The 27495-nt window shown below is 46.5% G+C and overlaps 1 protein-coding gene across 4 annotated transcripts in view; it reads left to right on the top strand.

Moving 5' to 3' along the window:
- The window catches only part of setd3 (SET domain containing 3, actin histidine methyltransferase), a 63946-nt gene extending 47215 nt beyond the window's left edge, over positions 1–16731 (top strand). For 3 of the 4 annotated variants that reach the window (XM_021573909.2, XM_021573911.2, XM_021573910.2), the window contains exons 7-13: positions 5261–5319; positions 6007–6121; positions 6745–6819; positions 8321–8487; positions 11930–12015; positions 12749–12909; positions 13048–16731. In XM_021573909.2, the coding sequence (XP_021429584.2) occupies positions 5261–5319; positions 6007–6121; positions 6745–6819; positions 8321–8487; positions 11930–12015; positions 12749–12909; positions 13048–13716 (1332 nt within the window). In that variant the 3' untranslated portion in view covers positions 13717–16731. The remainder of the gene's footprint in view (positions 1–5260; positions 5320–6006; positions 6122–6744; positions 6820–8320; positions 8488–11929; positions 12016–12748; positions 12910–13047) is intronic. The other variant, XM_036954643.1, reaches the window with a different exon arrangement.
- The last annotated feature ends 10764 nt before the right edge of the window (positions 16732–27495 follow it).

Below are 27495 nucleotides of genomic sequence, written 5' to 3'. Positions count from 1 at the left end.
GGTGATGTGGACACCAATGAACTTGAAGCTCTCAAACTGCTCCATGACAGCCCCGTCGATGTGAATGGGGGTGTGCTCGATCCTCCTTTTCCTGTAGTCCATGATCAGCTCCTTTGTCTTGATACACTGAGGGAGAGGTTGTTGTCCTGGCACCACGCTGCCAGGTCTCTGACCTCCCTATAGGCTGTGTCATCGTTGTCGGTTATCAGGCCCACCCACTGTTGTTTTGATGGAAGACTCAAACCTCATCATGAAGTTATGCTTGGCCACGGAGTCGTGGGTGAACAGGGAGTACAGGAGGGGACTAAGCATGCACCCTTGAGGGGCCCCCGTGTTGAGGATCAGCGTGGCATATGTGGTGTTACCTAGCCTTACACCCTGGGGGGCGGCCCGTTAAAGTCCTGGATCCAGTTGCAGAGGGAGGTGTTTAGTCCCAGGTTCCTTAGCTTAGTGACGAGCTTCGTGGGCACTATGGTGTTGAACCCTGAGCTGTAGTCAATGAACAGCATTCTCATGTAGGTGTTCCTTTTGTCCTGGAGGGAAAGGACAGTGTGGAGTGCAATAGAGATTCCATCATCTTTTGATCTGTTGGTGCGGTCTTCAAATTGGAGTGGGTCTAGGGTTTCTGGCCTCTCAAAGCACTTCATGGCTAGAGATGTGAGTACTAGGTGTCGGTAGTCATTTAGGTAGGTTACCTTGGGCACAGGGACTATGGTGGTCTGCTTGAGACATGTTGGTATTACAGACTCTGTCAGGGACAGGTTGAAAATGTCAGTGAAGACACTTGCCAGTTGTTCACCTTTTTAAAGGTGTTACTCGCATCGGCTATTGAGACCATGATCACATAGTCGTCCGGAACAGCTGGTGCACTCATGCATGCTTAAGTGTTGTTTGCCTGGTAGGCTCGTGTCACTGGGCAGCTCGTGGCTGGGTTTCCCTTTGTAGTCTGTAATGGTTTGCAAGCCCTGCCACATCTGTTGATTGGTTTGTCGGAGTGCATAGCGGGATTTATTTTAAGCGTGTGGGTTAGTGTCCCAGTCCTTGAAAGAGGCAGCTCTACTCTTTAGCTCAGTGGGGATGTTGCCTGTAATCCATGGCTTCTGGTTTATGTATGTACGGTCACTATGGGGACTACTTCATCGACACACTCCTCCATGCCATCGGATGTATTCCGGAACATATTCCAGTCTGTGCTAGCAAGACAGTAGTGTAGCTTAGCAACTGCTTTCATGCATTTGACTGAATTAAGGAGAATAGTGAATTATAAAGTGGCTGCTATTTGACAAATGTTTTGTTTTGTGGTCTTGACAGCAGGAGTGTCGTCACTAGGAACCAAACAGAGGTAAACGGAACAAAACAGGGAGGGTCTTAACTGAATCTGACCAATAGAAACTCTAGTTTTCATTGCAAAATGTTTTACGTTAGCAACAGTTTGGACTAAAGATTACACCCCTAGTCGCCTCTATATAAAGACAGTACCAACAATGACCACAAGGTGGTAGTGGTGGGTTGTATATGGTGATATGAAGGTAAAATAGTAGAATGTAATACTGATGCCATGAGCATAGTTGTTTTCCCGCCCATGTTATAATAATAGCATATAGGTGTTATATACTGCTGCTAAAACCCAAAGACTTTAATAAGCAAACATCAGGAAACAGAAAAACTGGGGGAAAAAAACAAGAAATGTAAATTACTCTAATTATTGTAAAAGAACATGTGGGGGAACAGCAGCATCTCTAATATGTTATTCCTTTTGTGGGGTGATGGAGTTGTGCCGGAAGCCCAGACACCTCATGGCCGTGGTGTTGAACAGTGAAAGTAAGGTGATGTGTTGAGATGTCTCCTCCTAACTTTGTGAACTCTCCTTCTCGGTTGGCTTGGTGTGTGTGTGTGTGTGTGTGTGTGTGTCCTGGCCACATTTCCTCTCTTCTCCACTGTCTCCTTTCACCCCCTCTCCACGCTCACTCTTTCATTATTTTGTCATCTTTGCCGCACCTCTTCATCCTTTCCCTCTCCTTTGCTCTCCTCTACTCCTTCTTCCCTCACTCATCCCTCTTCTGCCCCCCTCCCCCGTCTCTCATTCCTCTCTCCTGTCCTCTGTTCAGGTTGGGGGCTGGTGTCAGTGTAATGACTACTGTCAACGTCAGCCTCTCTCTGTTTTTCTAAAGCGGGCCGGCCGCAGATGACCGGGCTGGAAAATTAGCTTGTCGCATTGGCTTTGAATTGAATTGACCTGATTGTACCTTCCGTACATGTTGAGTGGCTTGGAGACTGACAAAAAAAAACCTCTTCTCTCCCTCCCTGTCCAGTCCATCCCAGCCCCCCTTCCTTGTGATCCACACACACAGTCAGTCAGTTCTACATGTCTTTCTAAGTGAAGCATAGCAGAGTGCCTCTCCCTTCCAGTGGGGACTGTGTGTGTGTGTGTGTGTTTGTAGTTTTGTGTGTGCGGATCTCATAAGGTGACCTCTGTATGCAGCGAATGCAAAGTAACCTTGGAGCGTGTGTGTGTGTGTGAGATGAGAAATGGTTTAGTGTCCCGGTGGTGTCGTTTCCCTTCCTCTCTGAGGCGCTCCAGGTATCCATCTGTCTAACCTTCTCTCCCTCTCTGACGAGTCAAATGAGAACGATGGAGACCCACGCCGTGTGGGGCGCATCCCGCCGTCATACACTGCAACATGGCGGGAAAAATGTTCTTTATTTACATTCACAACGGTCGGGATTTACCATTCTGGTAACTTTTTCATCTTGGACGAAGGCAAAAAAATCTACAAGGCAAATATCTGCTACATTTACTTCAGGTTGGATCCCAACCCCTTTGAAAGGCTATACGTGTAAATACACCGGTTGGCGCAGTGCCCGATCAATGTGTGCTTCTCCTCTTCCTCTCCTGCCCTTCCATGTCACGTCCACAGTCAGGCAGCAGACAGGCCCCAGCCTGGGATCAGGTATGGCTGCTGGGCTCGACGACGCCCCTCCTCTCCGCTAGGATCCATCCGCCAGCCGAGACTCTTATCTTTTAATGGATGTCGGAGCAGGACGAGGCTCAACACTGCTCCTCCGCACCCCTACCTCTCAGTCACAACCAGGGTGGGGGGAGGAAGAGGGAGCTGCTGGGGTGTTATCCCATCACCGTGCCTCAATATTTGGGAACACCCTGTCAACCCCTCGTCTGAGTGTCTAAGAGTTAAAGTAGCACCTTCTATTGAACTTTAGGCTTATTTGAGGTACTGGGGGGGGGGGGGTTGTAGGTTAGGGTTGGACAGTGCGCGTCATGTGGCCCAGTGAGCGTGATTCTCCTCACTTTACTGTAGGGATGAATCAGTGTCACTGCCAGACTGTCTCTATTACACGCACCCACCCTGCCACACCAGCCATCCGCCCAGTGGGAGAAAGATGATGTGACCGCTCTTACCTTAACCAGCCTAGCCTGTGTATGTCAACTCCCTCAACACTCCCTATTATAATCCACGGAATACTACTTTGAAGAGACCGATGGGTAAACGGGCCGATCAGTCAGACACGTTGTGTTAATGACCTACCACCACACGTACACCACGAGGTGGTTGTGTGTGTAACCGAGCGAGAGCCTTCGCTACAATGTCTTACTCTGGGTTTCCTACTGAACTCGAGTCTATTTTTACTGCAGCTCCCTTTGCATGTTGGGGGCAGGAGAAAGAGCTTCAAGAAGCACCGTTAATAGACCCCGGTGCTACGCTCTCTGCCCCCTCGCTCGCTCTCTGCCCCCTCGCTCGCTCTCTGCCCCCTCGCTCGCTCTCTGCCCCCTCGCTCGCTCTCTGCCCCCTCGCTCGCTCTCTCTGCCCCCTCGCTCGCTCAATTTATCTCAAGGGGCTTTATTGGCATGGGGAAACATATGTTTGCATTGCCAAAGCAAGTGAAGTAGATAATAAACAGAAGTGAAATAAACAATAAAATGAACAGTTAACATTACACTCACAGAAGTTCCAAAATAATATAGACATTTGAAATGTCATGTCTATATAGAGTGTTGTAACGATGTGCAAATAGTTAAAAGTACAACAGGGAAAATAAATATAGGTTGGAATTACAATGGTGTTTGTTCTTCACTGGTTGCCCTTTTTCTTGTGGCAACAGGTCACAAATCTTGCTGCTGTGATGGCACACTGTGGTATTTCACCCAGTAGATATGGGAGTTTATCAAAATTGGGTTTGTTTTCTAATTCTTTGTGTAGGAGGTTTGGAAGTGCAGCTCAGTTTCCACCTCATTTTGTGGGCAGTGTGCAAATAGCTTGTCTTCTGTTGAGCCAGGTCTGCCCACGGCGGCCTTTCTCAATAGCAAGGCAATGCTCACTGAGTCTGTACATTGTCGAAGCTTGCTCGCGCTCCCTCTCTCTGCTCCCTCTGCTCGCTCTCTTTCTCTGTGCTCTCTCTCTGTGCTCTCTCTCTCTCTGCGCTCTCTCTCTCTGCGCTCTCTGTTCGCGCTCGCTCTCTGTTCGCGCTCGCTCTCTGTTCGCGCTCGCTCTCTGTTCGCGCTCGCTCTCTGTTCGCGCTCGCTCTCTGTTCGCGCTCGCTCTCTGTTCGCGCTCTCTCTCTCTCTCTGTTCGCGCTCGCTCTCTCTCTCTGTTCGCGCTCGCTCTCTCTCTCTGTTCGCGCTCGCTCTCTCTCTCTGTTCGCGCTCGCTCTCTCTCTCTCTCTCTCTCTCTCTCTCTCTGCTCGCGCTCTCTCTCTCTCTCTCTCTGCTCGCGCTCTCTCTCTCTCTCTCTCTCTGCTCGCGCTCTCTCTCTCTACTCGCGCTCTCTCTCTCTGCTCGCGCGCGCTGTCTTTCTAGGCGTGAAGTGTGCTAGTCCCCCTCCCTCTAGCTCCTGCTAGGTTGTAAATGAGCCCTTGGAGGCGTCCAGTGTGTGGCTTTAAATGTAGATTCCTGTGTCACTGGTGGCTCTCTGTCACCCAAATTGATGAAGCAGATTTATGACGGCTGCTGGGCACAACAAATTAAGTTGACAGTGATGTATGGGGGGCTAACGCCATCCTGATCCTAGCTTGCACCGTGGACGCTAACACATGCGCGCGTGCGCACCCCTCTAACAGACACACGCATGGCGCTCAATAACACACCCCTCACACACATTTACACACACCACTAACACACTCTCGTTAGTATCAGCTGCATAACCAAATTCCACACTGATTTATGATTTTAATTTTTTGTGTTCTCTCTCTTCTCCCATCTTCCGTCTGTCCTTCTTTTTCTCTCCTCCTAACCTTTCATTTCCAGACTCATCCGACCACCAGTAAACTGCCCTTGAAGGACGCCTTTACGTACGACGACTACAGGTTGGTGTGTGTGTGTGTGTGTGTGTGTGTGTGCCCGCGTCGGCCTAATTTTGAAATGCTTGCCCTCCACCCCACTTTTTGTGTGCGCGCGGCGCATGTCCGTCCGTGCCTGTTAGACAGTCTGAGAATGTAGAACAACTGCCGGCGTCCAGGATTTTTTAAACGGAGCGTTTATTCTCCTCGCTCTTTCGTTTTGAGGGAATCATTTATCGGCGGCCTCTTTTCATCTTCCCATTTGTGTTGAGTGTGACGCAGACCTGGGACGGCGTGTGTTATCTTGTCACCGTGGCTCCAAAGGCTTTTTGGAGGAACCGCTGTTAGCCCAGTTTGGAATGTCGTTTTTAGAATGACTGCTCTCCCCGCATTCCTCAACATCATTATAACAAGATCACAGATTAAAGTCTATTGGATGCCCTGGTCTTCAATTAATAATCAAGATGATGTTACTGTTCAATCGCCTACTGTACCTCCACAACCGTGGTCACTAGGACAAACACTTAGTTTCGCGCACTTCAAATGTTACTAAAGTTAAGGTTATGATTTTAGGACTAATGTCCCGACCACCTGAGGCTCTAACCAACAGCTATTCAGGAAATCACAGGGCCCTTGTTGTGATTGGTTAGTCCAGGAAAGTGGGTCTGGTTGCTGATGTGATAATTGGCTGACCGTGACCTTTGACCCCTATAGATGGGCGGTTTCCTCGGTGATGACCCGTCAGAACCAGATTCCTACAGAGGACGGTAGCCGCGTCACCCTCGCCCTCATCCCCCTCTGGGACATGTGTAACCATACCAACGGTCTGGTGAGTACTACAAACACGCTATTATACACTAACACGGCTGAAACGCAGTGGTGGAAAGTAAAAATACTTTCAAGTACTACTTGAGTATTTTTTTGGGGGGGTGTCTGTACTTTACGATTTATTTTGTACTTCACTACATGCCTAAAGAGAACTTCTTGCTTCGTACATTTTCCCTGACACCCAGAAGTACTCGTTACACTTTGAATGCTTAGTAGGACAGGAAAATGGTCAAATTCACGCACATCCCTGGCCATCTCTACTACCTGATCTGGTGGACTCACTAAACACATGTTTAGTTTGTAAATGATGTTGGAGTGTGCCCGTGGCGATCTGTAAATGATGTTGCAGTGTGTCCGTGGCGATCTGTAAATTATGTTGGAGTGTGCCCGTGGCGATCTGTAAATGATGTTGCAGTGTGTCCGTGGCGATCTGTAAATGATGTTGCAGTGTGTCCGTGGCGATCTGTAAATGATGTTGGAGTGTGCCCGTGGCAATCTGTAAATGATGTTGCAGTGTGTCCGTGGCGATCTGTAAATGATGTTGCAGTGTGTCCGTGGCGATCTGTACTGTCACTAATCAATCCGTGAACTGCAATTTGCCTGTTGTGTGTGTGTGTGTCACAGATCACCACTGGTTACAACCTGGAGGATGACCGGTGTGAGTGTGTGGCTCTGCAGGACTACAAAGAGAACGACCAGGTGGGTCTGAGCGCCGTTTACTCTTTAGCTACGATACAAAACTAGCGTCCTGTCCAGGGGGATGTACCTCACGCGACAAGAAACAGGAGATGGGACAGGATCCTGTGGGCCGTACTGCCTTGAACAAGGCTTACCTACTTTACATATTTGTCCTGTACATAATGTTGAGTTATTATGGGTTATGTACAAAGCGTACGATCCAATTGCATCATGGATGTGTATATCAATTTAAAGGTGGTTGGTTCCTGACTGGATGACTGACTGGTGTCCAGTGTTGATGTTATGTCTCTCGAGTGGCGCAGCGGTTTAAGGCTCTGCATCTCAGTACTAGAGGCGTCACTACAGGCCCTGGTTCGATCCCGGGCTGTATCGCAACAGGCCGTGGTCGGGAGTCTCATAGGGTGGCGCACAATTGGCCCAGCGTCGTCCGGGTGAGGGGAGGGTTTTGTAAATATTGTAAATACGAATTTGTTCTTAACTGACTTGCCTAGTTTAAATAAAGGTATTGTTTTAAGTATGTCAGGTAGCGGGAGAAGGTCAGGCTGGGTGTGAGTTAGCTGGGCCATGCCTCACTTATTGGCTGGAGGGAGTTTCCACAGTTGTTAAATCTGTGCTTTGGGAGAGGGGTGGATAATCGGGACTCCACCAACTTCTACAGCTCCCTCTCCTCCCCATCTCCACCTCTCTCTTTTTAGAATGGGAATTATTTGATAAGATTTAGAGACAGCGAAGTGTGTGTGTGTGGTGGGGGGGTGATGGGGAGTCGAGCCTCTTGATCCTATGATTCCTCCGGCAGATGTCACCGTCCGGCCGAAGTGCCCCAGAGCTCACAGAGGATGTGTCTGAAATAGCACCCTATTCCCTATCTAGTGTACTACTTTTGACCAGAGCACTATGGTTCCTGGTAAAAAATAAAAAAAAAAGTTGTGCACTATATAGGGAATAGGGTGCCATTTTTTTGGACGTGGAACCTGCCTGAGCTCACAGACACACAAACCACTAAGCTACATTCCCTCCTAAGCTTTATCACTCCTCCTCTCTATCCCCTGCCCCGTCTCTCGCTCTCCTTTACCTCTCACACTCCTTCTGCTATCTGTAAATGTGGATGTAATATGTTGGAGCCGTCCGCGAGTGGAGTGGTGTGGGGATTCTCTGTGCCCATGTGTAGCTTCCACTAGATCAGAAATGATAACATGATTATGATGGAAAATGGTACAGAGGAATAGTGGGTGGAATGTTCACCACATTGCTTACATCCAAATGATCCAATCTACAGGAACCTTCTAGAGGTTGAGTTCGAATCGGATGATAAAGGGGAAGTTCAGCTGACTTCAGCTGCCAGCCAATGAAATACTAACGTTTGTAGTGGCAGTTTAAAAAAAAAAAAAATTATATATACAGTTTTTCCTGTTTTCAGGGAGAAAAAACATCTAACATTAAGTTGTAAAATACTGAACTTCCCCTTTTAATGGTGAGTGACTGTTCTCTCGTCTGTCCTCAGATTTACATATTCTATGGGACGCGGTCCAACGCTGAGTTTGTGATCCACAACGGCTTCTTCTTCCAGGAGAACGCCCACGACAGGGTCAAGATCAAACTGGGCGTGTCCAAGAGTGAACGGCTGTACGCCATGAAGGCGGAGGTGCTGGCTCGCGCTGGCATCCCCTCGTAAGTAGAGAGGCTCGCGCACGCACACAGGCATTCCCTCGGCGGGATGGAGGGAGAAGGAGGGGGTGGCGCGAGAGAAAACAAATTATCTCTCTCCATTATGTCAGAGACGGGTAATTTCAGGAGGGCAATATTTTCCAGAATTTCAGTGAATTGATCAATGTGACAATTGGCAGGACATGGCCGACCATTATTACACTGCAAACACATTACCGAGGCTCTAGTCTCGCAGCATTACTATTACATTACTTCTCTCTCTGCCCATCGCTATCACAACACTACATACAGGAGAGGAGAATTTACTCTGAAAACAACAGCTGCACTGTGACATGAAGGCTGCATCACAAATGGTGCACTATTCCAGGGCTGGCCAACCGTGCTCCTGGAGTGCTTCCTGTCTTTAGGCCATCCAGGAAGGGGTTTAACATTCCTTTAATGCGGTCATTACTTTTGACCAGAGCCCGCTGTGGGTCGAAAAACGCACCCCCCCACATGGTATAGAGGCCTACTCTGAGACAACACTGCAACGTTTTCTGCTGGGCCGGAACAGGAACCAGCGCCCACACCGACCCGCCAGCCTAGCCTGCCCAAGTGGTACCTCCCTCCCTCCCTTCTCTCTCTTTCTGCCTCTTATATTCTCTCTCTCCCCTCTCTCTCTCTCTCTCCGTTACAAGCGGCACGGTTAAAACACCAGGAATATCCCGCGGTAATGAAAGATTTTACTTGTAATTGATTAAGTGTATGTTAAAGATGCCTCGGGGGATCAGGGTTTGCCCTCCACTCAGCTGATGCTAAATGTGAGTGGGTCTTGGTTAACCATGGACCAGTGGCGGCTATACTAAACATCTGAGTTCGCCATGGGCCACTAACCTCCATTAACACAAACTGTACCTGCCAAGCCCCGTCACTGAGTTTAACCTACGGGTCAGGGTTTTATATGCGTCGCGCCATACGGGGATCACTGTGGACGTTTTTGTCTTTGTGAGTTTTGTATTTGAACCTTTTATTTTGACAGGGAGTCGATGCTGAGACCCAGGTCTCTTTTCCAGATGAGCCCCGTATAGCGCCGCAATATACAATAAACTCATTCAACTACACATTTATATACACCTTAAAACACACTAGTATAAACGACATGTACACAAAAAGCCAAACCCAATAATAAACAGACACTTTATTCAGTGAAAGGTACCCTAATAACCATCCGAAATGCCCTGGAGGCACCAACTCCTTCAATTTTAAAGTACATTGTCTATCACACCACACGTGAAACGAAAAGCAGATCTACCCAACCCAGTGGAGATAGATGTGCAGAGTTCGCCCTCCCTGAGCACCGGTCCGGTAGCCCGTACATCTATAGGTTCACAATGAGGTAAGGTTGGGGGAAGTTTATGCAAGAGGGCTTCATAGACCGAAAACAGTGCAACGCAGCGATCTACGAGACCACGAGGGCCAGCCCACATTCTCATACAAAATGCAAAGTTCTGTTCTGTACACATCGGCCGTAATAAAGCGCTATGATAAACGGCGTCCAATGGCTTCAATACAGTGACCGCTGCTTTCACATAGAGCAGTGGTCACCAACCTTTTCTGAGTCAAGGTCACTTTCGCAGTCAGAAAGCAAGCTGATATCTACTGCTCAGATATTTTCTATGTACATTAACCTCAAACAGGTTTGTGGGAATGAGGTTTGGGCAGCAGGCCTAGTACATAATCACAGCATATTGGCTATATGATTGGCCTGCCAATATTGTTAATCAGACCATATTATATTTCAAAACTCGAGCGTTGATAACAAAATAGATCAGTTGGTTTAGCACTTGTGAGGCACTGTAGCATGAATTTAAATAATGAACCATTTTATTTTACCGGACTGACGGTACCTGCATCTGATGGTCAACGAGGTCGAATCACCACGTCCGTGATCTTCAGGTCGAGAAGTCTGAGCTCTAGAAGGATGCCAGAGTCGGATTGGCCGTTTAAAGAGATTTTTCTCAACCGCTCTCTCCATCCTTTCCTCCGGTGAGACTGATCAGAGAGAGGGGACACCGTCTTCCACCTGCTCTCTCCATCCTTTCCTCCGGTGAGACTGATCAGAGAGAGGGGATACCGTCTTCCACCTGCTCTCTCCTTCCTTTCCTCCGGTGAGACTGATCAGAGAGAGGGGACACCGTCTTCCACCTGCTCTCTCCTTCCTTTCCTCCGGTGAGACTGACCAGAGTGGGGACACCGTCTTCCACCTGCTCTCTCCTTCCTTTCCTCCGGTGAGACTGACCAGAGAGAGGGGACACCGTCTTCCACCTGATGGCGAAAGTCGAGTCGCACCGCATCTGCCTCAGGCACAAATTCATGTTGTTCCTATGACCAGAGAAAGTGAAATATTCCTTCATATTAAAATGGTCACGACGAGCTGCTAATAATCATAAAAGGGCAGGGCTGTCGATACTTGGCTACTCATTCGTTGCAGCTGCAGCCCGAGCATATAACAAAATATAGTGTTGAATAAGAACAGTGACAGTGCTGAATATATAACTTAAACTTAAACATGAACTCACTCATAAAAACAGCATCTTGTTGCTGTATTCATTAACAGTCTCTCTGTGGTCATGATTTTAAAAGTTATTAAATCTTACGTAGGCTAGTAGCCTATTAAACTTGGCTGTGGCCAGGGTCACGGAAGATCTGTAGCCACGGTGATTTGAGCTATTCGATTGGGCAGCGCAGTTGGTGCACTCTCTTTAGTCACCGATTTGCTGGTAGGCGGAGTTTGTCTCATGGGAACACTTTGCTTACCCGATGCGCAGGACTTTCGAATCAAGTGCACCTACCGGCAACAACTCAACATGATTTAAAAAAAAGAAGCGCACGCCTTTATCGTTCGTTGGTTTTTCTACAGAAATATTTGGTGTTCGACTAGGAATGTCTTGAAGATCGACCAGTCATTCGCGATCGACCGGTTGGCGACCACTGATATAGATTATCGCCATAGTCAATAACCGGAATGAATGTTAACTGAATAATTATTTTTCTGCTGTTTAACGAAAAGTGAGACCTCTTCCTAAAGAAGAAGCCAATTTTGAATACATTTTCTTTACTAACTCGCCAGCATGTTTTTTTGAAACGTAGCTTTTCCTCAATCCAGACGCGCAGATATTTCTAGGTGGGGACAGCCTCAATGAGGGCACCTTTCAAAATACGTAAATCATCAGATAGCTTTTTATGTGATTTGGAAAATAACATGTACTTGGTTTTACCTGCATTAAGTACCAATTTCAGTTCAACTAAGGCTTTCTGCTGAGCAACAAACGCAGATTGAAGCTCTGACAGAGCCTTGTGTGTGTGTGTGTGTGTGTGTGTGTGTGTGTAATGGGAAATAGAGAAGTTGCTGTGACTGTACAGTCTCTCTTTCACTTTTTCTTTCCTCTCTCTCCACTCTCATCAGGTCTAGTATCTTTGCCCTGCACTGCAGCGATCCTCCAATCTCTGCCCAGCTGTTGGCCTTCCTCAGAGTCTTCTGTATGACCGAGGGTAAGACCCGCAAGCGTAAATGCTAGCATCGATTCGGGACCTTGCCTATGGATCCCCGCACGGTCACGAGGCCTGTCGCACGCTAAGGCACGATGCAAGCAACGGCCGAGGAGAGGTTAAGAGTGATACCTGGACGTGAAATCCAGTTTGAAATAATACAAATACTTGACTTGATCGAGGTTACCCGTGTAGCTCTCCAGGCAGGCTAAAGCAAATGCTCAAAGTATTTGAACGATTTGAAATTGTATTTGAACCCTGGCCTGGCTAGCATACTACAGCTTCTGTAGGAGACAGGCCTCCTCTACCTCAGGCCACACAGATATATATATATATATATATATATATATATACTATTGTCTCAGGTGTGTGTGTGGCGTGTGAACACATTAGGCACTCAACCTCCGATCCTTTCATGTCTCCCTCTCAGGGGTAATCAAGCCTTATGTAATTGCTCCAATCGAAAGGCAGATTGCGAAGACAGCAGTTGGCTACCGGTTTAAATACCTGGAGACTCGGCCTGTAGAATAACAGCCCTTTATCTTAACTCTAATGTTCAAGGTTTTAATTAATGTCACCAAGCTTAATTGACGTCTTAAAATAAAAAATAAAAAAAACATTGTTATATGTTTAGCTCTAAAGACCAGATGAGTTGAGCTGGATGTTGTTTCCTCTGCGTAATCGTATTGGTCCTGACATTCTGGTTCGCTGCCATTTTAACCCCTCTTCGCCACAGAAGAGCTGAAGGACTACCTGGTAGGAGAACATGCCATCAATAAGATCTTCACCCTGGGAAACACCGAGTTCCCTGTGAGCTGGGACAATGAGATCAAACTGTGGACTTTCCTGGAGACCAGGGCTGCCCTGCTGCTCCAGACCTACAAGACCAGCTCCCAGGTCAGTAAGGACAACATGGCTCACCCGCCATATTGTTTTATTTTCTCTCTTTGCTGACTCACTTTGTCTCCCCTCCCTTCCCCTCTACCTCACTTGCTTACCCTCTGCCCAATGTCGCCCCACCTCCCTGTCCTCCAGGATGACCAGTGTGCGTTGGAGAAGCCCGGCCTCTCTCTCCACTCCCGCGTTGCCATCCAGCTGCGCCTGGCTGAGAAGCAGATCCTAGAGAAGGTGGTGGCCAGCGGCAAGGCCAAGCGCCTGCACTTCCAGCAGCAGCAGGAGGAGGGCGCTCCGCTGCCCCGCTATGAGGAGAGCGACATCGCCCTGCTGGAGAATGCCGAAGCCGACGACAAACTGCCAATCATCCTGAGGAAACTAGAGGAGGAGGACGAGGAGGGAGACGATCAGGCAGCGGTGGAGCAGGTGTTGGCTCAGGTACAGCAGCTGGGACACGGGGGCGCAGCCAGGGATCTAGCCCCCCTCATAGTCAACGGGGATGGTGGGAAGGTGGTGGTCAACGGGAATGGTACGGACGCTAGCCCAGTCCTGCAGGTTGGAGACGCTAGCCCGATCTCCTCAGACGCAGGCCGAAGTGTTAGCCAAGCCCAGGACACTAGCCCTGCTCAGGAGGGGGATAATGTGGATGCTAACTCCACCATGCCTGACACTGCTGTCCCTGCAACCACCCAGGAACAGGAAGGCCAAACCAGGAACGGAGACGAGGCTACTGCTTCTCTCTCACTGGGAGTGGACTTGGACCTGAGTGCGGAACGAACTGGAGACGAGCCCAAAGTCAACATTGAATAGATGGAATCATCATCTAGCTAACCGTTATTGCAGAAGAAGAGCAGCAGTCAGCCAGTCAGTCAGCCCTTTTCTATTTCTTTATTTTTGTCTCTCTAAAGTGACTCAGAAATAAAGGAGCTAAGAATAAAAAATAAAAAACAGAATTTGAATTTTTAAATGGTAGAACTTTTCACTATCTGTCCATTTCGTTGGTTCGTCCCTCCTTCCATGGCTTTGTTATTAGTGCCTTTCTACCTACCAACCGCTCCCGACTGCTTGCACACTGCCAGTCAGTGTCTCCCCCATCGGCCTTCTGTCTGAGCATTAGAAGTTTGTCATTTACATGAAAAACTGGCTTTTTGTTGTTGAGGTTTGAACAGTGCTTTACTGGTTTACATTGACTTTATTCACATACAAGCTGTGAGAGAACGGTAGGGATCAACAATGGCAGGGGACGACCCTGGTTTCAGTTCCACTACTGTAGGTTGAACAGAAGGAAAGAAATTAGATTTGAATTGTATTTAATTTAGTCTCGAGCAAGCCAAAATCTCATCCTAACCCTTTACCTCTGTCAGTTTATTACTGTAGTTTATCTTAACGCTGCAATATGTGTTACTTTTTGGGAAACCTGACCAAATTCACATAGCAATGGGATTTTTAGATCTGTCATTTTCATTGATAGTAAGTTTAAGAAGTGTTAGATCAGTTCTATGTACGCTATTTCTATGTTTCCTATTCTTAAGTTTAGTTTTTGAGTCTTTTACTTTCGCTTTAGTACAAATACAATTTTTGGGGTTATTGATAAGATATTTCACAGCGGTTTGTTTTGTTACAAACTGAAATTACTGAATTTTTGAAACCAGGAAATGGCGCAGCGATTTCTGCATATTGCACCTTTTAATACACACCTAGTATAATTTCACAATCTTTTTCTCTGGCTCTTTGTTCTCTGTTTGAGATCATCACTTCCCCTCTCTCTCTTCTCGCGCTGCACTTCCTGGTTTTACTCAATAGCTTTTTAAATACAACTGAAGGAAACTGCTGGCACAAAATGTCCTGTGCACTTCTTCTGGGAACAATCAGTATTTTATTTCTTTACTCAAGAGTATGAAGTACCATTTGAAATGTAATGGAAAGGATAATATGTGTGTTGATTGAGTGAAATTTGATGGCTAAAATCAGGTGATTTGGGTCTTCTTTTTTTTTTTCTTCATTTAAAACTTTATTATGAATGTACCTCAGCTCTTCAAGTTGCAAATTGAATCACCCAAGGATGAGTTTCTGTTGTGATGAAGAATATGACTAACGCTAGTCCATATTATGAGAGCCATAATTCAGAATGGTGACGAAGTCGAACCTTCAGCGAGACACGACAAGACGTGGTTCACACAAAGGACTTCTGCTCATTTCACTTAGATGCTGGTTTTGTAGTTCGACATCCTGAAACGGTGCAAACTATTTTTGTTACTCCTCCCTCCACACCAGAAACGAGACAAACAACCCGTTAATAAAGAGGTCTCTGATCCAATCGCAAATTTTCAACGTATGTTTTTTTTTGTCTGTATTGACATCTGCTCTATGTTCAGCTTAGTTAGTTTTTTTTGTCTGTATTGACATCTGCTCTATGTTCAGCTTAGTTTGTTTTTTTTGTCTGTATTGACATCTGCTCTATGTTCAGCTTAGTTTTTTTTTTTTGTCTGTATTGACATCTGCTCTATGTTCAGCTTAGTTAGTTTTTTGTGTTAGCCAATAAATGGCTATCGAAACATGATGTGGAGTTTAGCTCTCTCTCCGTTAGATGCCTAAGCTCTTAAATAACCCCGTAACTCCAGTACAGTAGCTGTTATTGTCATTTCATCTGTTAGCAGACAGCGGTTCATGTCGGCACAGGGAGCTAATTCATTGGCGGCTGCATACTCGTCTCTCCCGCGCGACGGACGGACGGACGGACGGACGGACGGACGGATTTGAGCGGCCATTTTTAATAGGCCATGCACAAGCAGTTTATTTTCGCCTTTCTCCAAAGTGTTAGCTCGCGCTACTTAATTCTAATTTGTCTATCTGTTCATGCTGTTACCAACTGCAAAACGAGAGTTGCTCCGAAGTCTATTCTGCTGTATAACGCAACTATAAAAGGGGCTCGTTTTCTACCTTTGTTGAAGTATCACCTTGTTTCCTGCTGCATACTGTGCTTTGTCGCACTCCGACCTCTCATCATGGACGGGTTTGTTCCTGTATTTTGATTGACTCCCACTGGACTACTACCACTACTTGCCATTTTGTACGATTCTCTACCAGTCTTTACCTGCTGCTTCTCTAAAGATTGTTTCCAGTTAGTGTAGTGTACAGTTACTGAGAATTCTTCCTACTGATTTAACCAATCACACTCTCCAAGCAATTCTCAGCACCCTGTTCTATCTAGCCACAAAGTCCTCACCAGCTCGCCTCTTCGCCTGGTCCCAGGTCTGTTTGTGCTCTTGCCCAACCCCATTGCTGTCATTGTCAAGCCAATGAGTGACAAGGAGTTGGCATGATGGCACAAACAGATGAGCACTCGGGCTACCTTTACAAGCCTGGTCCAAGATCTGTACTCTGTGCTTTAGCTAACTCCTCTGACAGTGATAGTTGGTGGTAACGTTTAGACTTTTGCAGGGTTCTCGTGACCATATGATGATTATTGTAAGTACAGTGTAACTGTTGAAATGATTCATTGTTACTGTACATGACAGCAACTCTAGTCTCGGGGAACCAAGGCTTCTCACATTCTGGCAACAAGACCAGGTTTGAAAGGATGTCCCTACGAGACTACCCTAACCTTTACCTTAAACGCAGTGTAAGTACAGTGACAAGTTGGCACAATACTTCTTACACTGTACAACATACAGATCTAGGATCAGTCCAGCTCACCACATTGCAGTAGTTTGAGGTTGGTCCCGTGTGATGGTGACAGAAGGTTGCGATGGACAACACAGAATAGTCATGAAACTGTCCACATGGAAGCGCCACAGATTAAAGTGACTCTAATTTCTCACCTCCTATTCGTGTACAGCCCTGTTCTTTCTTTCTCTCCTCCTCCTGCTCTCTTCTCCAAACAGCCCTTACACTCACTCCTCCAGGGGCACAAGGTCAGCATCCCTTTTTTTCCCCCACTCTCTTTCTCTTTTCCTTTGTTGGGGAGGGAAGTTTTATTTAATGTATTTCCCCCCCCCCCCTCTCTGCCCCCTGGACCTATTACGAATTTATAAAAGAAACATTATCTTGAATCATTTAATTCGGGGCAATTAAATTTTGAAATTCCCCATTCATAATGCATGGGAGCTCCAAGATAAAACCCCCCTTTTAATCCTTGAATATATTATTATAATGGGGGTGGGCAGCGGAGAGAGCGGCAGTCCTGCACATGTCCAGTATTGTTAGTGCTCTCTGTGTCAGTAGCTTACTGTAGTGGGAGAGCAGGGGGAAGCAAGCATGAGGAGGAGAGCGTGAGAGGATAGAAGGCCTGGGACCATCGACTCCAAAGTAATCCTTCGCCATGAATTATGAACTCAACTCCCTATAAATATACAATGGCAGCCACCACAGCCCAGCCCAACGCTAGGGCCCATTGTCATGCAAGTGTTTATTTACCAATAGCCTCCTGTGTCCTGGTCTGAGGTGGGGGTGGGAGAAGAAGAGATGGAGGTTTTGGATGGGTGGTGAAGGATAGGAGGGGGGGGATCAGGTGATTGCTGTGGTTGGGGATAATGGGGTCATGTGTAGGGAGCATGTCATCAGTGCAATTTTAAGAGAACGTTTGAAACACGGAGTTGAAACGTGCTAAATGTCCTACAGTGTAACATGGCTGGTGTACAGTAGAGGGCTGTGTGCTGCAGTAACGGGTTCTGCCTGTGTTCACGTATCTGGGTTATCAGAGGGCCAGTGGAAAGCCTTTTTTCCAGGGTCCTGATCAGCTGACTCGGGGCAGAGGTCATAGTTCAAATGTCGCAGGTGGCGGGCCCTAATTCCATCACTTTTTCAGAGCCCAGTGTGACAAACGCACTCACTCACCCATACACAAACGCATGCATGCATTCATACAGACGGACACAAGAACACAGACACTCAACACTCAGGCATGCACATTCACACACACTCACACTTGAGACATTGCTTGTATGTTACAGTATCACCGCACACAGACAATTGACTCCACGGCGGAAACCGGTTTACTGTTTGCACTCAGGGTTGTGAGTCTATTGCGACCACATGAGTAAGAGATGATAGGATTGTACCGTGCTAAAAGCACAAGCGACTGCTCAGCCCACAGCGCTTCTGTAACCAGTTCCACTACTGCTTATCAACCGCTGTCTGTCCACGCTTACCGGTACAGTTTGACTAGAGGTTAACCTGTAGGTAATTGTCTCACACAGTGTTTTACAGTAGCTACGTGTTCAAATTGTATTTATCACACGCCGAATACACCTAAAAGTGAAATGTTAACTTACGAGCCCTTAACCAACAATGCAGAGTTTAAAAAAAAAAAATAGTAATACAATAAAAAATAACTACTATATGTAAGGGTTACCGATGGAGCTCTGTGAGAGAACAGCATAAATGTATTGTCTTGTGGCTTAGACTCCCTTAACCCACCCCAACCTCGTCCCAAATGATTGGCACCCTTGATAAAGATGAGCTGAGCTGTATTGTATGCTCTAGAACTGGGGAAATTGTAGTATTTTATACTAATACAATTGCTCAGAGAAAGAGATTGTATTAAGTGATAATAAAACTCAAATATAGGGCTAAAGATGATTGGCTTTCCTGTTTTCAGTACTGCATCACACAGCCTTTTCTAAAAGGTTTTATGAGTTGGAGAACACATTGGGAGGGATCTTAGACCATTCCTCCGTACAGAATCTTTCCAGATCCTTGATATCGTTTGTCTGCACTTGGACTGCCCTCTTCAATTCAATCCACAGGTTTTCAATGGGGTTCAAGTCCGTACACTGAGATGTCCATTGCAAAATGTTGATTTTTGTGGTCAATTAACCATTTCTTTGAATCTTTTTATTTTTTATTTTATGTATGCTTGGGGTTATTATTTTGCAGGAAGATCAACTTGCAGCCAAGTTTCAGCCACCTGGCAGAGGCAACTAGGTTTTTGTGTAAAATGTCCTGGTACTCGGTCAAATTCATGATGCTGTTGACCTTTAAGGGCCCCAGGACCAGTGGGAGCAAAATGGCGCCATAACATCAAACATCCACCACCACGTTTTGCAGGAGGTATGAGGTACTTTTCCGCATGTAATTATGTTTTTTTGACGCCAAACCCACCACTGGTGTGTGTGGCCAAAGAGCTCTATTTTCATGTCAAATAAAATGTGGTGGGGGATAGTTTGGTGCTATCCCCTACCGCTCATCCCTCCTTCACCTCATCCCAAACTCTGGAACGACGCAACCCAACCCCCCCCCCATCCCGTAGCATGAGTGAGCCTGCCTGAGCCTGAAGGCAGCATCAGAGCTCATAATGGAAGTGTCCATTTATTATTAAAGAGGGGGGGTTGGAGGGACTCTGGCCTAGCGTGACCGGCCCGGTTTGGGTCTCCATCTGCCTGCCTTATGGAAGTGACATGTGGAGAAAGTGATTGGCAAGCAGAGGATTGTGAGGTGAAAAGGGTGTGAATAATGTGTGGGAGAGAGGGAGCGGAGTGCCTGAAATGCAAGAAGAGGGAGAGTGGGTGGGTACGTTTTCCCGCTCTCTTTCCTGTTTTAAGATTTAAACAGGTGAGATGATACCTACTACAGTAGCAGGATTCACCCCTACGGTGTTCGTTGTATGAACACAGATAAATCGGGATGGAGAGAAGGGGCAACTTGGGGATTCCAGGAATGAATTGAACAAGGTGGAGGAAGAGAGGAAGTGATATCAAGATACACCGTGTGTCCTTCTGTTACATGGACACGGAAAAGCTCACACACATGCAAGCAACCCTATGCTCCCTCTCTGGTGGAATGAAGGGCCACCCTCCCAAGTTGCAGGAGTTGGAGCTGATTTGGTATTCCTCCACAGCAAGCTGCATTTAGTCCTTCAGAGTCTGCTGACGCACCCATGCATCAACCTAATTAACGTAAACATCTTTTCGGGTTCAGCCGTGGTGGAAAAAGTACCCAGTTGTCATAGTTGAGGAAAAGAAAAGATCCCTAAGTAGAAGATGACTCAAGTGAAAGTCACCCAGTAAAATAATACTTGAGTAAAAGTCTGAACTTTATTCCTTATGATTTATTTACTTTTTTAAAATAAATGTTTGGGGCATTTATGAATGTGCTATTCTATGCGTTTCTGTGGGCTATAGTAGTAAAGGCCAAATTCAATATTTGTATCAAATAATGTTAAAATAAAATAGTTTACATACAGGGGTCCTATAATTCCAAATCAAATAGCTTAATGATCCATGGGATGACCCCCCCCCCCCCCCCCCTCACTGGAATTAGTTATTTTACAACAGTGAAACCACTGCATGTATAATAGATGCATTGTCTTTGCTAATGCAGTGGGAATGGTTAGAGGGGGAGGGGAGTCACACAGAAGTAAGGGGCAGTGAGTGTGGTGTTGGTGGTATGACTATAGAGAAAGAGAATTAGAAAATAAACAAGGATACGAACAGAGAGGGTGACAAAATGGGCACGGGGGACAGAGGTAGAGAGATGGAAGACGGATGAGAATGAGAGCCCCCAAAGCACGCTGGTCCTGGGGCTCTGTTCACAAACACAAACAGAGCCCCAGCACAGCTACCCAATTAGACGCAACCAAATCGTGAGAAAACAAAAAGATAAATACTTGACACATTGGAAAGAATTTACTAAAAACATTAAAGAATTTACTACAAAAAAACAGAGCAGATGAAAAGAAATGGCGGGCTAGAGAAAATGGGCCTGTGCGACTCAGCTGAACGCAGATGCAAACGGCAGAATACCTGACCACTGTGAATGACCCAAAATTAAGGACGTCTTTGACTATGTACATACTCAGTGAGCATAGCTTTGCTATTGAGAAAGGCCGCCAAAGGCAGACCTGGCTCTCAGCAGAAGACAGGCGATGTGCACGCTGCCCACAAAATGAGGTGGAACTGAGCTGCACTTCCTAAACTCCTGCCAAATGTATGACCATATTAGAGACACATATTTCCCTCAGATTAGAGACCCACAAGAATTTGAAAACAAATCCAATTTTGCTATACTCTCATATCTACTGGGTGAAAAACCACAGTGAGCCATCAAAAGCAACAAGATTTGTGACCTGTTGCCACAAGAAAAGGGTTGTTCCTCACTGGTTGCCATCATTGTAAATACAACCTATATTTATGTTGATTTATTTTACCTTTTGTACTTTAACTATTTGCACATCATTACAACACTGTATATAGACATGACATTTGTCTAATATTATTTTGGAACTTTTGTGAGTAATGTTTACTGTAAATTGTTTATTTCACTTCTTAAAAAATATATTTCACTTACTTTGGCAATGTAAACATGTTTCCCATGCCAATAAAGCCCTTAAATTGAAATTGAATTGAATGAGCAGAGAGGGGGAGTCAGGGTGAGATTGAGAGAGAGATAGAGATGGAGACAGAGAGAGTGAGATGGATACTGAGAGAGAGAGCAGATGAAAAGAGATGGAGGGCTAGAGAAAATGGGCCTGTGCAACTCAGCTGAACACAGATGCAAATGGCATGCTGATAAGGGCCCATAAATCCAGAGTGTGTGACGTCTCTCCCTCTGCCGTGCTTCCCCGCACCCCCGCCCCACCTACCCCGACAGAAACATACTCAGGTCATCTGTCTGTACACCCTCCACAGACCCCCCCCCCCCCCCTCCCCCAACAGTGAGACACCCTCTCACAGGAAAACGAGCGGGCTGTAGGAGAGGGTATGGAGGGGGGGCCAACAAAATAATCTCAACATTCAACCAGGATAGGTGGACTGACTCTCACAGTTGTCCTCTCATCCTTTCCTTTTTTTGTTTTTCAAGATTGCTCCTTCTCCATTATCGGGTTGAGCTGTGCCCCAGAAACACACGATGGAGAGGGGAGGAGTACCTAAGGAGAGTGTGACTGTGAGAGAGAGAGAGACCCCTATTCTCCAGGTCAGAGAAGGAACAAATAAATGTGTTGGGCACAAGGAGCGCGGCTGGAGAGGAGGGGGGAAGGGAGAAGAGGGAGAGCGGGTGGGGAGAGCGCACGGCAAGCCGACAGCTGATGAATGGCCGGGCAGGCTGTAAGTGACAATATGCAGACAAGCGAGATCATTTGCAAATGGATGCAGGGAGTGAGGGGGATAGATAGAGAAAGGGAAAGGCAGGCGAGAGGAGGAAGAGAAGAGGGGTGAATGGGTTAACCCTATCCAGGCCCTGCCATCCTTCCTTTCAAGGAGAAAGGGGAGAGGAGGAGGAGGAGAGCTCCCACCTGCCCAGAAGAGAAGGCTCATTTGTTTGTGTTGATGGAGAATTCTCTCTGCATTGGGCTGCATGCATGCAGAGGAGAGACTAACATAACTATAGGCTAACATAACTGTAGGCAAACGTTACTGTAGACTAACGTAACTGTAGACAAACGTTACTGTAGACTAACGTAACTGTAGACAAACGTTACTGTAGACTAACATAACTGTAGACAAACGTTACTGTAGACTAACGTAACTGTAGACTAACGTTACTGTAGACTAACGTTACTGTAGACTAACGTTACTGTAGACTAACATAACTGTAAACAAACGGTAGTGTAGACCAACGGTAGTGTAGACCAACTGTAGTGTAGACCAACGGTAGTGTAGACCAACATTACTGTAGACCAACGGTAGTGTAGACTAATGTTACTGTAGACCAACGTAACTGTAGACCAACGTAACTGTAGACTAACTTCTGTCTTCAGGCTTTTCTTTGGATCAGGCTTTTCTTTGGATCAGGCTTTTCTTTGGATCAGGCTTTTCTTTGGATCAGGCTTTTCTTTGGATCAGGCTTTTGCAGATGTTTCTAGTTTAGTAGCCGGTAGAATAAACCTCAGAGCAACCAGAAGAAAAGTCTTGTTTAATGTTTCCCTCTGTAATGGGGCCATTACGTCCACTGTTGGTTAACGGTGCATTTCTACGTTCTATTCTATTCTATTTTGCATTATATTCTATTTCAACTCTTGTTTCCCCATTGTGTGTAGCGTGGAAGTGCTGGTGATGGAATGGAATAGAAGGGGTGATCAGTATCAAATGAAGGTCTATTAGTCTAATAGCGATGGAATAAGTAGGGGCCAATATCCTGTCCAATCTAACATTCATCAGGCTTTCTCAGCTACGTTACGCTCTCATCCAGTAGCATCTATATTTAACATCCACCAGACACACTCTACTACTCAATACATCACAGGCTCGCTGTGGGTCTGTGAATAGAGATGTATGGGAGTGACAAGTGTGTCTGTGAAGCGGACTCTGCTGCACAGCCATGGAAAGGAAACACGGAAGGAAATCACCGAGAGAAATGACTGTGGGAACTGCTATCACTGAGGGACTGTCATGGTTAAGATAGTTCATTAGCCCATCTAAAACCACCTTTGTCAGTCCAGTTGCGTTAGTGTTGTCATAGTGAGCGCTGTCCTTCTCTCACGCTCTCTGTCTCTCTGTCTCTCTGTCTGTCTCTCTCTCTCTGTCTCACTGTCTGTCTCTCTGTCTGTCTCTTTTTCTCTCCTTGTGTGGTTACTGGCACCTGAAAACAACAAAGTACTCCTCAGTGTTTCAAGTGTGTTTGTCATTCTTGCGTCACCTGTCTGGACCCCTCTTTCCCCTATCCCTCCCTCCTCTCCAACTCTCCCTTCCCGGGTCTTAATTGACCCTGTAGAGTAAAATGAGGTTGTGTAGGGACGGCTCCAGCGCTCCACTTAGGCACCTGACACGTAGATCAATCACTGTGTTGATCCTAATACCCTTAACAAGGTGTGTCTGCACTCAAAGGACATCTGTGTCTGCCCTTACCGTCGCCACCGTCCCCTGTCACGCGCGCAGGTACACGCACATAATGTACGCATCCCAGGAGGCTGCTGAGGGGAGAATGGCTCGTAATAATGGCCGGAACGGCGCCACTGGGATGGCATCAAAGACCATGTGTTTGATGTGTTTGATACCATTCCACGTATTCCGCTCCAGCCATTACCGCGAGCGCGTTCTCCCCATTTCAGTTGCTAGCGACATCCTGTGGTATGGCATACAACCACGTGCACACACACATATACATATATATATATATATACACACACACACACACATCAGGGTGTCCTTTCTTTGCATGTGACTGTGGTGGTTGGCGGTGTTGGTGTTTGATGGATCTGGTGAGCTGGTGTTTGTAATGGTGCTTCCTGTACCACACACAGGGCTAGCCATGAGGAGCTGTCCTCTCTGTGAGATATGGGTTGCGTGTGTGGTCAGATGGACCTCCTACGAGGGTATCTGGTTCTATGATTGTCACAATGGCATAATACCCACTGGGTACAGACGTCAGTTCTAATTTAGATTTTGTTCCGTTGTCAACTAACGTAAATTCAGCGCGAAATCAACAAAAACAATCACCATGTATTTGGATTTAGGTCAAAAGTTGGAAATTCCCTTACTTACTTTTTGCAAATCTAATCAGTTGTCAACATTGATTCAACGTCATCATATCACATTTGTTGTTGTTGAAATGACGTGGAAACAGCGTTGATTCTAGTTTTTGCCTAAAGTACATTACTGTTTTAAGCAGAAACATGGTTTTAATGTATATCTTCCACATTACATAACATTAGTGTGTGTAATCTACATATCCCTGCTCTCGTCCAACTGAAACTGCCACCAAGATGAAAAACAAACCCACTATGAAAGCCCAAATCTAATTAGAAAGAGACAAACTAATATGACATTTCATTTTGATAAATAATTCCAGCTCCTGAAGTCCCTGGAGGCTTCGCCCGAGCAGATCAAACTTTTCTAATGCTCTTAAAACGCTCCTCCATGTTTTTATTGATGGCATTATATAGTTTATAGACTTTGTTGCTTCGAGATCCCCTGGAAATACTTCATCGTATCTGATGCAGGCTTGCTGTAATATCATTTGTGTGTGTGTGTGTGTGCGCATCTGTGGAGGTTTTTCCCCTCTGTGTTTCTGCAATAACAGAAGTGTAATCTCTCTCCTCTTGTAAATAAAACTGAATTTAGTCTTGGTCTGTCGAGCAGAGTGATGTTTGGACCAAGAAAACCATGTATCTAAATGTAAACACTATTTGGGCTCCCTATTCTCTACTCTGTGTGTTTCTGTGTATTTCTTTTGTTTCTATGTGTGTGTTTCTGTTTGTGTGTGCATGGGCTTGTGTGACTATGAGTGTGTGTATCTACCCGTGTGTATCAGTTTGCGTGTGTGTGTACGCTTGTGTGTTTCGGTTTGCGTGTGTATTTGTGTGTGTGTGTGTGAATGCGTATGTATTTTATATGCCTCTCTTTCCCCTCTCTCTCTCAGGATGCGTGTCAGACAGGTCCACATGGAGCTCCTGGAGGCTTAGTGTCTTAGTGTCCACTCTTAACAAGGCCACAGCCTTCCCCTGAGAGGGCTTCTCCAGAGGCCATGCTGCCTTAATGCCCTGTAAAATAGAGAGATAGGTATTAAAAGAGAACGAGAGAGAGGGGACAGAGGAGTGATCATAGGCTTGTGGTCGGAATTTGCCCAGAGGGGTTGATGTCAGGTTGGTAGACCTGGTATCCTCTGTTACCCCCCCCCCCCCCCACTCCATCGCTCTATCCTTTCCACCTTCCTCCAATCTTCCCAACCTTCCATCACCTTCGCTCTTCATCCCTTCTTTGACCTCCATCCCTCCCGTGTTACCTATCCTCTACTGCTTCTCCCTCTCTCTCCAGTTCCTCCATCCCTCTCCTCTGGTGCAGACATTGGGCCTGACAGTCAGGCTGCTGGGCAGGCAGGAGAGCCACCGTGCCACAAGCCATCTCGTCTCCTCCTCGGCCCCCAACACACATACACATCCCCTTCCCCCCCGCTACTCTCCGTCCACCTGAGCAGCCATGACCATCGCCTGTCACCACGGTAACTCGTATAGCGTTTCGATTCGCCCCCGAACAGGTCAGAGGGGCAGCGGTGACAGAAAGTTGGGGGGTGGGGGTTTGGGCAGGAGGGAAGAGAGGAGAGCACGTGCACACGCGCACAAACACACATGCGCACGAACACACACAAACAAACACATATACACGGTGCTGTACGGTGGTGGCAGCCAGGTCTGTGGTTTCTAGGTCAGGGACCAGGGTTGGGGACTGATGGAGATGAGAAGGGACACCAGGACAGCGCTGGCCTTTTACCGTGGGCCTGGCCCCGTAACGTCCCAGCACACCGTCCAGGCCCAGCTGTGTGTGTGTGTGTGTGTGTGTGTGTGTGTGTGGAGTGAGGAGTGGAGATGTGAGGGGATCAGACCTGATATGAGGTGATTTTGTCGTCTCTTTACTTCTAGCAGAGTGACGAGCAGGGACAGGGAGAGGACAAGGAGTGGAGAGGGCCGACGCTCTGCAGCCAGAGGAGTACGCTCGGCTGGACGGACAGACTAGAGGCGATCGCCCAGGGAGGGACTGGAGAGGACCGCAAGTTCACACCCTGATTGAGGTTATGACAATCGAAGCCAAACCACTCTCGCTACAGTGTCTTCATTGAATATTTGAATTGGATCTAAGTGATCCTAATTCTCTCCCATTATCTACTTGCTGATATGGCAGCATTACAAGGCCCTGTTGACATATAGCCTAGCACTCATTATTGCTTGATTAAGGACTACTTTACCAGGCAGGCTGCTGAACTGTACACACACACACATGCACAACCCATCTATTATTCACTATGTCATTAATATTTAACTGTGCTTTCATATGGGCTGAATCATAACCTTTTCTATGGGAACATACAGTACAGTGTTACCTCTGCTGCTCAGTAGGAGAGGCATGGGACCAACAGTAAACTAACAGAGCTGGATGGGGACTCTAATAAACTTGCTGTGTGTGTGTGTGTGTGTGTGTGTGTGTGTGTGTGTGTGGGTATGCCTATGAGCCCATGTCTGTGTCTATTCATTTGGTATATTCACACATTTGTTATGTTCATATATTTGGTCCTATTCTATTCTCTTGAAGGAGAGAGGACTGTGAACTCACCAGAAGGGTTTATTTGACCAGGAGAGGGCAGCGGTGGAGTCAAAGAGCTTTAATTAGTGGTGTTACAGTCACTGAGGCATAGCAGAGACAGCAAGAGTGTTTGTTGTTTTTTCATTTGCTTTGGCAATGTTTCCCATGCCAATAAAGTTTCCCGGAGAGGGAGGGAAGGAGTGTGGCTGTTACAGTGAACGTATTAGCGCCATACTGGCGGTCACGAGTCATAATTGCAGTCAAATTCCATGTGACCGTTTATTCACAGTAATTAGGCTTCTCCAAGCTCTGATGCTGCTGATGGTCATTAGTAGGCTACCAAACTTGCTATCTGACTTGTACTCAGCACTCTATTGTCCCTCTAATCACTCTGACTACAAATGTTTTCGAAAATCAAATCAAGCACTTCATGAGAGCCCATGAGGTAATGTTGTGCAAAATTTCTGTAGGCTATGCAATTGCATGAAAAAACAGTGATGGCCTCTTAAAAAGAGGAGGATACCATCATCTTTCTATAGGTTAAGCCTACTATATTTATTTATCAACGTTCCTAATATTAAGCACATTGCTTCGCTTTACAACAGGAGTATAGCCTACCTGGCTGGCATGAAAATAA

The sequence above is a fragment of the Oncorhynchus mykiss genome, chromosome 19, assembly GCF_013265735.2.
Source record: "Oncorhynchus mykiss isolate Arlee chromosome 19, USDA_OmykA_1.1, whole genome shotgun sequence".
NCBI lineage: Eukaryota > Metazoa > Chordata > Actinopteri > Salmoniformes > Salmonidae > Oncorhynchus > Oncorhynchus mykiss.
The sequence above is the reverse complement of the archived record's forward strand: the minus strand, read 5'-3'. Positions and strand labels throughout refer to the sequence as shown.